We start from the raw sequence: 14,220 nt of genomic DNA, 5'->3' as shown, positions 1-14,220 counted from the left end.
GGCTCACCTTTCGTTTCGGCGTTGACATGGTTCCTTGCCCAGCAGGAATCTTTGCTGCTGGCTGACCACTCTAAGCTTTTGCTTAGTTTGCCTGTTTGCTTCTCCCACGCCGCTGTGCAGCAGCCCTTGTTCCTACCTGGCGCAGCCCCCTGCTTCAGAAAGCAAGATTTAGTAGAGGTCTGTACATATGATTTCTCAGCTTCCTAGGTGAAAGAGTTCTTTAACAGCAGTTTGGCTAAGAGCTGTTTCAGCGACCTGTAACATCTCTGAAGGATCTGGAATATTACTTCCTAATAAGTATTATTCTTTATAGCACTTCAAAGAGCCACCGAGAAATAAGCAAGAATAACTGAAAATCTCTTACGTAAGTGTTAGATGTGCCGGTTAATGTCAGAAAAGTAAGATAATATGCTATGATGGAGGAAAAACACAGTCCCTTCACATTTTCCTGTTTTGTGGAGAGATCAACACCGTAATAAGGTCTATTCAGCAAATAGGTTATAATTTGACCAAACTAGCAACATCTGAACATCAACTAAGTATGCACTGTGAATTTTTCTCCAAAGATCACGCAGATAAAGAAGGATTGATGTACATGTCTAAATTGGAGCACTGCTCCATGATTCAGAATTTTATTCCTAATCAGAAAAAAATTATCACAAAAGTCACTAGGGTTCACTACCTGGAGTTTAGGTCTCACTCCATTGTGTTGCACAGCTCTAGAGAATAGTGTTGCAATATCCTTGGTGCTTCATTCTGGTCCGTACCTCTCAATTAGGTCATGCCTAGAATGAAAAGTCAACTGGTTTAAAATCTGCTTTAGCTTTAAAAGAGTTACTTATAATAGCGTATTCATTTTTAAAGTTATATCATGCCACAAACTTTTGGCTAGTTTCTGGACCTTATTCAGTTGCCATACAATTGAGATGGAGATGGATATGCTCTCTGGCTGGAAGAGTAGCATCTTTGGGTTTTTTGGGTCAGCCAAGTTACTTTTCTTACTCTTACATGAGTAATTATAATAGGAGTGTGCCGCATTAATTCATATTTTATAAGAGTTTCCACTTTCCAAACCCCGATTCGATGATTTGTAGCTTTCTAGAACTTCTCTAGCTGATCTTTTTGAAGAGTGATCTCTGCCAATAGCTCAACAGTTCACAGGTTTTGGGAGACTATGATCATTTGTATCTCTGTGTTTCTTTGTTTCTGTAGTCTTTTTATAACAACAGTGTGTGCACCAAACCCTGCTGTTCTCATGCCATGAAATTTTTCACTGTCCTAGTTTTTAATTTAAGAAATACTTAAATAATCAAAAGGTTTTTCCTGTTAATCTCAGTCTGTTTCAATTTTTCTGCATGTTTCAAACTCTAATAACAATTTTGATCTTCTGAATTAAAAACATGAATTCTAGATTGCTGTTTAGTGTCTAGAAAGCCTCACTTTTATACACCTTCTCCTTTTAAAATTTCTTGAATAGCATGGAGGCCTTACAGCTGATTTCAGGCAGGTACATATTGAACTTCATAGCATAACTCCTCCTGCTGCTTTCAAACAAAGCTAAATGTCAGTCCTGCAAAAACACCACAAAAAAACACCCTACAGAGGGTCTGCTGAAGAAATAGACAGGGCCTAGGAAGAGGTAAGAGAAAAAAAAGACGGAAAATTTTAATTTAAAATGCAAAATCCATAGAAAGATTTGCAGACGAAAAAGATCAGAGGTGACTGAGATTATTGCTGGCTCCAGGTCTTCTTCTGGCAAAACTTATGATCCTGGTCTGTCTTGGACTAAGATAAGGGAAAGATCTACCCTTCCACATCTGGCGTCGTGTTGCTAGGTTCTTTGATCCTTGACAAGAACTTCGACATTTCAGACTGTATTTTGCTGTCTTACTTTCATCCCATCGCTCCAAATTGTGACCAGCACTTATATAAACTTTTAGGAAAGAGAAGAAAGGAAATCATCAGTTACAACTGAAGAGTGAAAAGATGAAAGAGGAAAAGAGAAATTGAGCTACAGAAGGAAGAGGAGGGAGGGCAGCATTTAAGGAGAAATGGTAATGTAAGTCCAAAGAAAAGGATGCAAATTCAGTTCTCTGATGACTTTCCGCCTCACCCTTCACAAAGATGTATGTCTCAGCACACTCCCCTTACAAAGGGCTCAGGGAAGATTTTGTTCAGTAAGATGAACGTTTGATACTACTTACTGAGGAAATAGTTCCTGTGGGTTATTCTGTAGTTGCCTTTTTATCTGTAGAATGTCTTATTTTGCATTAAGCAAATAAAAGAGAGAGGTAGAGGTAGAGTTTTATTCCCTGTCTGAATTTGCACAGGGTAGTAATTTTTATCCTGAAGAGTGTCATGTTCAAACTTCAGGTAGGCAAAAGACTATCTAGTTTTCTCTCAGTGATTTTTAGTCAGTCTTTTTCGGTGAAAACCCTCTCCCAATCAGTGCTAATTCAAGGTAGTCTCAAAAGTAAGATCACAGATTTGATGTTTATGCAGACTAAAATGCAAACAGTGGAACAGGGTGAAAGATAAACCTTTTGCCAAAAAAGCAAGAGCTCTCTTGAGGACGGTGCTATCTCTCTCTTTTACGAAGTTCTTCACACTCTTAGCTAAAGCAAGGGGCCAGGATGGGGAAGTTTGTCGTGGTGCCGCATGTTTTATCAAAAATGTTTTTCCATGAACTGCAGAATTACTCTCTGCCTGAGGCGTTGATGTGAGCAGCAGTAAGGCTTCTAAAAGTCTAATAATCCTTCTTTGAAATGATGAGATTAACAATTCTTGCCTGAATGTGTGTGATCTGGGAAATCATGGCTGAAACTCCTCTATTCCCAACTGTTTCCACCCATGCACATTTAGAAAAATCAGGATGAAATCTGCCTGTAGCCGGGATGACGGTAATACAGCCTGCAAGGAGCATAACGCCAATGCAGAACTGAATCAGCAAACAGTTGGCATGAAGGAATCCTGTGGGTTTCAAAATGTTTGCTGTCTGCTGAAAGGTAAAACCAAACCTAAATCTAGAAGATTGCACTATACTAACAAAACATACTTAAATTCATTAAAAAAATCTAGCTGATACACTTTGTTTTTTTAAAAAAATATTGAACACCTGTTGACTATGGAAGACAACCACACTGCTATAAACTAGGTTAAAGAGGTTGAAACAAATTAAAAGGATATATGACTTTGTGCTTATGCAAGGGTTTTGATAACAAAAATATTTATAACTTATAAGAGCTAATTTTGACTTCTTAACATCCTTCTGTTGCCCCTGATGCTCTTTTCCAAAACTTCAGTGTTCCTTTTCCAGTTTAGAAGTTTGGACTGATTAAAACAGTATGACAGAAGTATATCACTTTAGTGAAAAATATTTCTATAAAAACTTCCTTAATGATTTATTTTGTGTCAGCTTTTGCTAGCAATATACGGAAACACAGGAAGCCTGCCTAGTGCTGGCAAGGGACGGCTGAGAGGCCTCTGCTTTCTGATCTCTTGAGCAGCGCTGCCCTCCTGTGGACTCCGGGCAGTATGCTGTCTGCTGGAATAGCTGGCCCCTTTCACGCGTGAAAGCAAACGTGGTTTTCCTTTCTTCTCGTCTTCTAACAGTAACTAAAATATCCCATGAAGACATTTAACACAGTGCATTATTTCGCTGGTGCCTCTGGTTGGAGAAAGGTATTTTTTTTAGGTGATGATACAGGTGGAGATTTTACCTGTGTTAGAAACTTAAACTGCTTATACAACGAATTTTTATTCTACAGACTAATTTCAGAATTGAAACAATTTAACGCTGCAACTTCCCCATCAGAAGGGGAAAAGTATGTATTGCATTTTAATGGTGTTTGCCTTTTAAACACATAGGAAGCTATTATGCACTTACTCGTATATAGCTAAAAACAGTTTAAAAATACGGTGGGGAAGCTGCTGTAGCTGCTGGAGTGTTGTCCGTTCTCGCAGACTTGCCACGTCTCACAGGCGCAGCGCGAGACTCGTGCTCCGGCTCCGCGCTCCCGCTGCTGCGGTACCTGCGTGTCTCGCGTTGGCAGCGGCTGACGGAGCCGGCGGGAGAAGGCACGTTCCAGGAGCGCGTAAAGGCGCAGAGTCCCCGGGAAGGCGTGCGACGGGTGGCCTGCCGCGCTGACCGGGGGACTGGGTGCCTCACCAGGCAGGAACCCAGTGGAATCGGGGAGGGCTGGCTGGAGTCTGCAGGTGGCCCAGATGAGCTGGGAGGTGTGAAGGTCTGTGGGACAGGCTGGAGAAACCGGTGCCGAGCTGTCCGGGGAACCCTGCATCGCCAGAGCACGCGTACGTGTGCAGTGCGCTTGGCCCCTTCAGTGGGGGGACGGAACTCTGCGAACGCGATTTTGAGCGAAGACACGGACAGTGTGAGGGCACTTACACTGCAGTTGGGAAAGGACGGTGGACAGGAGGACACCAGGTCGAGTGAAGGCTGGCCTTTCTGTACTATCGCAGGAGACTTTTCTATCTGCAAGAGATGGGTGTGTATATATTTTCAAGGTGTTTTCGTTTCATTAATCAACCAGGCAGAAGTGCAAATGAAGAGGAAGCAGTTGGGCTATGCTCGAGTTGTGGCAGAGAGTGATTTTTGCCTACTGCTTTGCTCAGGTCTTGCAGATCCTCATCTCCTTCTCCTGATGAAAGAAATGGTGACGTCTGTCTTTGATCTCTCCCTTGGCCTACCTGTCTGTCTTCCTTTCAGGGAGAGAAAATGAGCCGTAAACAAGTGTTCTGGTTTTTTTTTTGTTACCTGCTGAGGCCATAATTAACTCCTCTTAATTTTTCTTCCTTTTCATTGTAAATTATTAAGGATCTATAAAGCCCTCATGGGTTATTTTCTACATGAAACAGATATCAGTTTATCTCGGGAAGGGCCACACGATTTTTACAATAAGTGGTAGGCAAAATATATTTTTGTATTTCCTGTAATTGTGTGGAGCTTGCACACGGCCTCTGGGAAGAAGCTTTTTTTATTTTTTTTTAGTAGGATACATTTGTTTATTTTAAACCCACAAATATTTCAGTGACATTATGGGCATATTCTCTTTTCTGAAACTAGCTAAAGTGATGGCATCAGTTCATGCATTGAGATGAAGGGATCTAAACACGTGACGTCTTTCCCTGTAAGTGGTTGTCAAACACAGACATTTAATATTCCTGTCATATTAATAAGTTACTCTGAACAGACTTGGCTGTAACAGGAAAAAATCGAATTTAAGAAAAATCAGATGACTATATTGCAAGTATTAATCCTTCTGGTTAGTGATAATGCTAGCCTTTGAGACTAAAGCATGAAAACTCTGCCTGCTGATCGAAACGAGGCCAGGATTTTACTAGCAGTGTTAATCTCTGGGGCTGACATCATCTGAAGAGGAATCAGGAAGAATCCGAGTTTACTTTGTGCTGAAACGTTCAGCCTCTCTGGGGCCACAGTTCACTGCCAGCGCGGTCAGCGTCACGCGTGTGTCTGCGAGTCCCCAGGGCGCATTTCCACAGCAGCCGATGTGAATCAGGGGGATGCTGCCGTTCTGCTGCCTCCCTCCTGCCAGCACCAGCGCTCGTGGGATCATGCAGCAAACTGTTCCAGAAAGCTGAGGCAGCTAAAAACGAAACCCTTTCTAATGATAAAGTTATTTTTGGCTGTCTCGGTTCTCTCAAGTGCATCGCTGTGCGTTCGCACGAGCGTGAGGGCTGGCGCACGGGGAAGGAAGGATCACGCGGCCGGAGGGGTGGAACAGCGCGCATCAGTTCAGACAGGCGTGGAAACACATCCCGATATGGTGCCTGATACAAAACTGTAACCACCGGGTCGGGAGGGTGGGGGTGTTCCGTGTACACCTTTATAAAGGCTCCCAGGACTGGTGTTGCAGCGAAGATGTATGCTGTCCTCCCTGAGCAAGGGAGCAGTGAAGTGTCTGACAGGGGATGCAGGATACGATCTTGCTGGAAACCGGGTGGTATCATCATCGTTTTTTATTAACCCAGCCCTCAGACCCTCTGATTTCCAGCACAGTAATCTGAATTTCCCATCTGTGACTCAGGAGGGTAAGGTGACTTGCGGCTGCGATGTTTGGTGCCGGTGTTCTTGGATGGTGTGGAGAATAAAATAGCACAGACAGGCTTTCAAAAGCCAGGCGCTGGGATGCAAAACAAGTATTACACAGGGGACTTCAAGGAAGATTTTTGCAGGTCAAGCTCTTTCTTTGGAGGTGCAGCTCTTTAGTGTCTGACAAATACTGCAATGGTCAGAAATAATACTCTGAACCTGTGCTAATCGGTAGAGGCAATGCGACCCTCTTGTAGGGAAGAGTGTCCTAAAACATTTTGGAAAACCTCTACGGAATTATCATCATAGATGAGACAGGACAGACCTGCTTTTCAGGATCTAGTGCCTAAAAAAGCAAAGCGGCAGAAAACAAGAAACGGAGCAAACAGGGAGAGGTGCCCAAGCAGCAGAGGAAGCAGCATCCCCCGAGTAGAGCCCACAGTTTGCTAGCATTGACTTCCCAGAGAGGGCGAGTGGGCTGAGCACTCGCTGTATGGACGCTTTAACACGTTGTGAGCTCTGCAGGTTTGCACTCCCTTTAATACATTTGATTATGTGGTTATTTTTTCAAAGGTTGCCTCGATGTCTACATATAAATTTTTATCTCCTTGCGGAAATAACAAACAAAGGAAGGTACTACCTGAAGAGGTTGTGAAATTGCCTTTGTGAAGGTTTTAGAAACAGATTAGGCAATTCTCCGTGAGGAGGACTCAGTTAACAGGAGCTCCAGAAACGATGTGGTGCGGGCGCTAACGTGCCTGGTGAAATGTGAACTGACCTTTTCACCTTCAAGGAAAGAAGACTTCACCACAGAAATCGTTTAGCTCCTAGATAATTTCGAACACCAACTCCAGTGGGTGTTAGACAAAAAAAAAAAACAAACCCTATTTCTGATGAAAAATTGAGTGTGTTGAAAATAGTGCTGCAGTCTTCAAGCTGACAACGTTTAAGGTGCTATTAAAGTAAACAAAAAGAAATACACCTCACTAGTAGCCATTTCACAGGGCTCGCACGCCCTTGAACAGCTCTGAGTATTTCCTTAAGAAAACGTCTCCTTTTTGGAGCAGAGGAGAGATTTCAGGGTGAGAACAGGAGGCAGCGGTAGGGTTGGAAAGCGGGAAAGGGGGGAGGAAAGGGCAGCAGGCAAAGCGAGAATGAAGCTGCCTGGGAGCGATACCCGTAAATGTAAAATTTCCACTTACTCGAGTGATTGTAATTAAACTAAAGTAGATCCTTGATGTTTTGAGAAGACAGGGAAGCTCTAAGGTAAAGAGGCTCCTAAACAACGCTGCTTAGACGAGCTCGATGTGCTGTTTTTGGGGGGGAACAGGAAAGCTCTAAGACAGAGCAGCTCCTGAATCAGGAGAGCGGATTGGGAGCCTGTTAGAAAGGGGAAAATGGACCGAGGGGAGGAGATCCAGCGGGCAGGGGGAGCAGACCGGACTGGGGAAAGCCCCGACGCCGCTGTCCGCGCTGCCGTGCAACGACGGGGCGAGGCTGGCGCTGGCAGGGGCGGAGAACGGAGCGGAGGCGGGAGGTAAGGGAAGCCCAGCGGGGCGGGCCTGTGCCGGCTCTCGGTCCGGCGTGCGCCGCTCCCGCCGAGGCCGAGCCCTGAGGGGGCCGCCAAGCCCCCGCGCCCCCCCGCGCCCCTCAGGCCGGGAACAGCCGCGAGGTGGGGGGCGGGACCCAACGGTCACCGTTTCAAACGCTCCCGCGCGAGCCGCCCGCGCGGCCCCTCCGCCCGCTGCCCCCGCCCCGCGGGGCGGGGCCGCCGGGGAGAGAAGGCGCGCGGCCGGGCCGGAGGCCGCCCATTGGCTGACGTCCGCTGGCTTTGACGCATTGGCGCAGCCCGGGGCCGCTCGCTGTCCCTCCCCTTCTCCCGGCGCGCGCGGAGGTATGCCTCGCATCACTATGCCTCGCATCACCCGCCATTGCAGCGCAACTCTATTGGCTGTCCGCCGCGTCCGTCAGCGGAGAAGCCCCGGGCCCGCTGCCGACGCGCGGCGGAGGTCGCGCCCTCTGATTAGCCGTCGCGCTCGTCGATCGCGGTCGGGACCCCGCCCCTAAAGATGAGTCGCGGGCGGCTCCGGCGGGCGCGCTCTCATTGGCTGGGCCGGCGCGGGGAGGGGGCGGGCGCGGCGGCGGCCGGGCGGGCGGGGCTCCCAGCGTCCCCTTTGTGTGGGCACCAGTCGCCGGCTGAGGACCTGAGAAGCCGCGGCCGCCATTTTGTGCGTGCCCGTGTTTTCCTCCACCCCCCCCCCCTCCCCTGACCCGCCTTTCCCCGGGAGCGGCGGCAGCCGGGACGCCCCCCGCCGTGTCTTCTGCTGGTCAGGTGAGGCGAAGCGGAGGCGTCGGGCCAGGCCGAGGGAGCCTTCGCCGGCGGCTGGCGCAGCCGTGAGGTCCCGGCAAGACGGAGAAGGGGGCGAAAAAACCTTCGGAGCTGCCCCCCGACGGGAGGAGGAGTCTCGGCGCCAGGCCCCGGCGCGGCACCGGCATGGAGAACTCGCAGCTCTGCAAGCTGTTCATCGGCGGCCTGAACGTGCAGACGACGGAGGCCGGGCTGCGGGAGCACTTCGCGGCCTACGGCACCCTCACCGACTGCGTGGTGGTGCTCAACCCGCAGACCAAGCGCTCCCGCTGCTTCGGCTTCGTCACCTACTCGGCGGTGGAGGAGGCGGACGCCGCCATGGCCGCCTCCCCCCACGCCGTGGACGGCAACGCGGTGGAGCTGAAGCGGGCCGTGTCCCGGGAGGACTCGGCCAAGCCGGGGGCCCACGCTAAGGTGAAGAAGCTTTTCGTGGGCGGCCTCAAAGGGGACGTAGGCGAGGGGGACCTGGTGCAGCATTTCAGCCAGTTCGGCCCCGTGGAGAAGGCCGAGATCATCGCCGACAAACAGAGCGGGAAGAAGCGCGGCTTCGGCTTCGTCTACTTCCAGAACCACGACGCGGCCGACAAGGCGGCCGTGGTCAAGTTCCACCCGATCCAGGGCCACCGCGTGGAGGTGAAGAAGGCCGTGCCCAAGGAGGACATCCAGTCGGGGGGGGGAGGCGGCGGCTCCTCCAGGCCCTCCCGGGGAGGCAGAGGAGGAGGAGGAGGAGGAAGGGGTCGGGGCGGCGGCGGAGCCGGCAACCGGGATCACAACGGCCTCTCCAAAGGAGGCGGCGGCTACAACAGCTACGGCGGCTACGGGGGAGGCGGTGGCGGCGGGTACGGCTCCTACGGCGGCGGCTCCTACGGCGGCGGCGGAGGGGGAGGCGGCGACTACGGCAACGGGTACGGCGGGTTCGGCAGCTACAGCCAGCACCAGTCCTCCTACGGCCCCATGAAGAGCGGCGGAGGAGGGGGCGGCGGGGGCGGCAGCTGGGGGGGCCGCAGTAACAGTGGACCGTACAGAGGAGGCTATGGCGGGGGAGGCTACGGGGGCGGCTCTTTCTGAGCCCGAGCGCCCATATACCCATCGGGGGTTGGCGTGGAGAGCCCTCCCTCTGCTACGGGGCAGCTTCGAAATGGTTTCTCCCCTCGTTCGCCGAAGGGCAGCTCCTTTTAAATGCCTCCCTGCTGTGGGAGCAGCTCCGAAATGCCCCCCGAGGGTCGCCTCTGCTGCCTGTGCCACTCCTTTCTCTCTGAAGATGGACTGGGCCCCACATATACATACTTTGTGTTACAGTCATTGATGGACTCTATTTTTTTATTATTACTTGGACCTTGGTCGTTTTTATACTAGCAATGAAAAATGTCTTGTTTTAATTTGTTTTTTTGGGGGTACGGGGTGGGAAGTGTCTTGCTGATCTGGAGTAAAGACTGGGGAGGGTTACGGGGGAGTTCCTTTGTTATAAGGACTCGATACCTGGCTACTACATTTTTTTCTACAAAATCTACTCGGATCCCATGACTGAAATTAACATTTCTGTAAAGGAGGAAAAAAAAAATCGTTTTTACGTTTTTTATTTTTTAAATAAATCATTGTGTTCATTGACCTTTACATGTCTAATTTTTTTCCTAGGATCCATTCCGTACGGTTTTAAGGCTTTCTAGGTTCGAAACAAGTGTTTCTCTGCTTTAAAAATCTCTGTGTACTTAGAGTAAATATTTTATTGCCAGTAAAGGTCTGAATTGACTTTTTTGCTACCCCTCTAGTGGATTTATTGGTTTTCAGACGCTCGACAGAGAAACTTTTGAAGTACTGATCCGTGGATGTGGTCTGTTTTTTAAATATTCGTTCTCACTGACGCAGTTTGTGTGCATCCACCATCTTGTACTAGGCGGTTTGACGTGCTGACATGGTTGGTCAATTTTTTTCTATAGGACTTTTCCATCAACGTATGTACTGTGTAGTTTTGAAGAAATAGTTTGTGTTAAGCATGTGCTTCATTCATATAAAATGTTCAGAATTTCCAATTGCTTAGTTTCGAGTCCTCTTATCGGTTTGTCTCTGTATGATTCCTTCCAGGAAAGGGTCGACATTTATCCTTTCTATTAAACGCATACTTGTTTTCATAGTACCGGGTTAACAGACTTTTCACTCCGGACTATTGTCCTTCGTTAAAGTTCCCCAAGAGTCTCTCGCAGCACCATCTACCGACAGGATGGCAGCCCCCTCGCTGCAGGCTTCCTTACAGCAGGAGTGAAGCTGGGTCGCTGACAATTGTACTAGACTTCCGAAAGTTATTTTATGTCACTAGAATGCAATGACATCCGCGTGTGAATAAAGATGGGCTCCATGAGTATTGTCTGGAAAAAAGGAACAGATTTGCAATACCTGCCTCAGCACGTATTCTTTTTTTCTTTAATAATTGCAGTTGCCCATATTTCAAAAACCGATAATCTAAACTAGGTGGGCAAAGTGCTATGATAAATGAGCCAGCTAAGTGTACCAGTAACATAGGTGCCAGTTGTAAAGCAAAAAAATCTGTGTAGCCTGCTTGATTAGCAAATGTATATTTGTAGCCCTTTCACGCAATAGAATTAAAGTTTGTTGTTTATTAAAAAGCATAATGTTTTAGGGGAAAACTGCCTTCCTGCATAGAAATACAGAATAGCAACGTTTATGGATATCAAATAAAAGATTTGAATTCCTTATATGCTTGAGTGAGAGTATGTATGATATGGGGCATGGATTTAAAAAGTACAAAGTTATTTTGACTTCAGGTTTCTAAGCACTTAGTCTTTACTGCTGATGCTTTATGGGACTGCATCTTAAAAGCTGGCTTTTGCTTTGCTCCGGATATGCAATATACTAGGCATGTAATCCCCACTGATTCCAGTGGAACATTGAAAGTCTAGGGCTTTGTGCTTCTGAGCTGAAGGATTTCGCGTGAAATTTCAAGGTATTGTCAGTCTCTGAAGTCAGTCTAACCTGACGCTGATTTTAGTTGAAATGAGTCTTTTTGTTGCTATTAAAACTAGTGTCAACTTACTTACCGATGTGAGTTTAAATAAGCAGGACAACCTTTTGGTATCGTCAGGATTTAAACCAAGAGCTGAGTTTCCTTTTGATTGTGATAATTTATGGCTCTTACAGTGAAACTGGTTCTCTCTGGCTTAGCTTTTATGAATAGGTTCCAAGTAACTTGCTATTTGCAATTATATTGTAATTCTTTTATCTGAAGTGCTCATTGGCCTCTGTTGTGAACCAGCGTCGCTGATACGTTGTTGAAGGTGCAAGTGGTTTCAGAGAAGTATTTGTAGAAAAACACTGCGAGTACCAGCTCGTCGCCAGACAGCTTCGGGTGCTTTGGATTTACTTCAGTTCACCGGGCTTGGAGTTTGTTACTTTACCTTTGCTCTTTAAAACCACGTTGGACAGTCATCCTCGAACGTCACTTCAAGCACAGCTTTCTGTTTTGTAGCCGAGATGAACTGCTGAGTTTCAGGTCTTGTGTTAGTTTGGGCAGATGATTTGGTCCCTTGCATGGGTGAATTGCCCTAACCGTACCGAGGGACAGCCTGGTTTTGAAAGAAATTATTAAATTCGCTTCTGTGATGTGGCTTGTCATTTGACTTGAGAAGGTGAAGATGTGTGCACCGACTGTAGCTTTATGGTGTTTCCACGTTACGTGCCATGAAACAGTGCGTTGGTACTAGAAACAAGTAGGTCTTGAAAAAAGTGACTTCATGTGTGAAATCGGACAGTTTTGCCAAGCTGTAGCTTGATTTTGAGAATTGTACCGAAACACGCCGTTTGATTGTCTGTACCTAATAACCCTCTCGTAGGACGGATGTCTGACAGAATGGGAAGCAGATCCCAGAAACTGCACCTGCATTAGGGAGAATGCTGCCTCGTTTCTCTCGAAGGATCGTCATCTGCTTAACCGTGTTCTGTGGCAAGTGTCTGGAGTAGGTGGGACTTGCTCTGCGCTGACCTCTTGTCTCTTGGGAGCAGGAACTTCCCTGTGACAGCGCAGGTGACATCTGAGGGCCTCCTGCAAGCGCCTGTTTAGTGAGGAGTAGTAATGCTGGGATGTACCATAGAACATAGAAAGAGATGTGGGTCTGTATTGGATAGCTTTAAAGACACAGTGGCTTAAATGCTCTCTTTGAATATAAACCTGTTTCTAGTACAGTTCCTAGTAAACAGAACAGTTTTGTTACTAAAGCTTTGCTTATGTATATAATGGTGTTTAGTAATTTTCTGACCCCTGGGTGGATTTGCCTGCGTAGAGGTGAGTGGGAAAAGCTAAGATGAGATAAAGTGTATAGCTGGCGTGTAAATAAAGAAGTTTGTGACTACACAGCCGCTCTAGGATGGTCACAGAGATAGAAATAAAGTAACTTCAGTTTGCTGTTCCTTAGTTTGTAGTTCAGTTCTGGAGTGTGTGTGTCTGAATTTATCTCAATAATTTAATGGCCGCCTGTTCAGGAATGGATGCTGGGTTGTGTTGGTTTCACCTGTGAGAAGTAGGAAGTGAGAGCAATTACTTTACTTTCATCATTTAAGAATGAAGGACAGTAATGCAGTAGTTTTCAGAAAACACAGATGTGCTTTTTATTTTTGTAATGGGCATGAACAAAAAGAAATTCCCCAAAACACAGCTTTTCAGAGACTGCAGTATCCCAGTATAGCTCAGTGTGTTGTGGTGTGCACACAGTTCTTTAATAGTAATGCGTGTTCATGTCGAAGTATAATTTGTTCTTGATTCTGCTTCTTGTGTGACTTGTAAATTTTATTTGGCTAATAAAATTAGCCTAACATACACTCTTATAATACTGATGACTGCTGCGTTAAAAAGAAGCATGCTAAACAGCCGTATACCTAGGGACTGGATACTTGCACAGCTGGGTGGAAGTGCCTCCCACCTGTTTAGCGTTAGGTGGTGACAAGGTGGTTTGGAACAGCAGTGACAGGTGAAGCCGCTTTGATGGCAGCGCGTCTCTGCGGGTCGCAGGCTGCCTTACAGCTGTGACACAGAACTGCAAAATACAGGCTGTGCCTTGCCCTGCAGGCTTGTGTAGTATCCTTAGGTGGAGGATCTTTACCCTCCAGACCTGAGCAAGCTTTCGGCTTTGTGTTGCGTATTGACGTAGCTGCAAGAGATGCGGCTGCGGAAGGAGCTCTTGGGCTCCCGGTTCCGCTTGCAGGAGGCCGGTGGTGTGCCCGGCGCGGGCGGGAGGCGTGCTGGATGCCGGCAGGTACTTTGGGCACACGTGCTTAACAGTCAGTGGAGCCAAGATGTTTAAGATGGTTAAAAATGTAATTTAAAGTTCTCAAATGCCTTATGGTGTGTGTCCTCCCGGCCCCCCCTGGTCCTTGATCCCTTCTGTAAAGCAAATTTTGCTTTCATTTAGCATTGAAAGACCTGAGAGTACAGGTCAGAACACTGGTTGATTATCCTGCCCTGTCAGCTGATACTATTGTCACAATATAATGGCATTCCTGTTGCTGCTGGAGCGGGTCTGAGCCGGAGTGGTGCTGAGGACCCCAGCCTCCCGCTGGAGCCTAAAGATAGAGCAGCTGCTTTTTGCTACGTTCCTCAGAATGTTCTTTCTAAAATGCAGAAGTTTGCCTTATTTTGCTAGTTAATCTCTAAAAAACAAACCTGAAGGACACCCTTCTGATGGGCAGACAGTAACCGAAAGCGTGGTGCATTCTGTGAGAATGGGGGTTTGCTCCTGCGGTCTGCGAGATGGTCGGGGTTCTGACAGGCGGTAGC

At 47.5% G+C, this 14,220-nt stretch overlaps 1 protein-coding gene across 1 annotated transcript; it reads left to right on the top strand.

Moving 5' to 3' along the window:
- The first annotated feature begins 8,251 nt into the window (after nt 1–8,251).
- HNRNPA0 (heterogeneous nuclear ribonucleoprotein A0) lies at nt 8,252–10,569 on the top strand. The gene has a single exon (XM_075441770.1). The coding sequence runs from the start codon at nt 8,565–8,567 to the stop codon at nt 9,504–9,506; it is 942 nt and encodes a 313-aa protein (XP_075297885.1). The 5' UTR covers nt 8,252–8,564; the 3' UTR covers nt 9,507–10,569.
- The last annotated feature ends 3,651 nt before the right edge of the window (nt 10,570–14,220 follow it).

Source organism: Opisthocomus hoazin, chromosome 22 (assembly GCF_030867145.1).
Source record: "Opisthocomus hoazin isolate bOpiHoa1 chromosome 22, bOpiHoa1.hap1, whole genome shotgun sequence".
NCBI lineage: Eukaryota > Metazoa > Chordata > Aves > Opisthocomiformes > Opisthocomidae > Opisthocomus > Opisthocomus hoazin.
This window is presented reverse-complemented; position numbering and strand designations above follow the sequence as displayed.

Bases quoted from the DNA above. Each gene is read 5' to 3' on its own strand.
- HNRNPA0 (XM_075441770.1), top strand. From the start codon at position 8,565: ATGGAGAACTCGCAGCTCTGCAAGCTGTTCATCGGCGGCCTGAACGTG.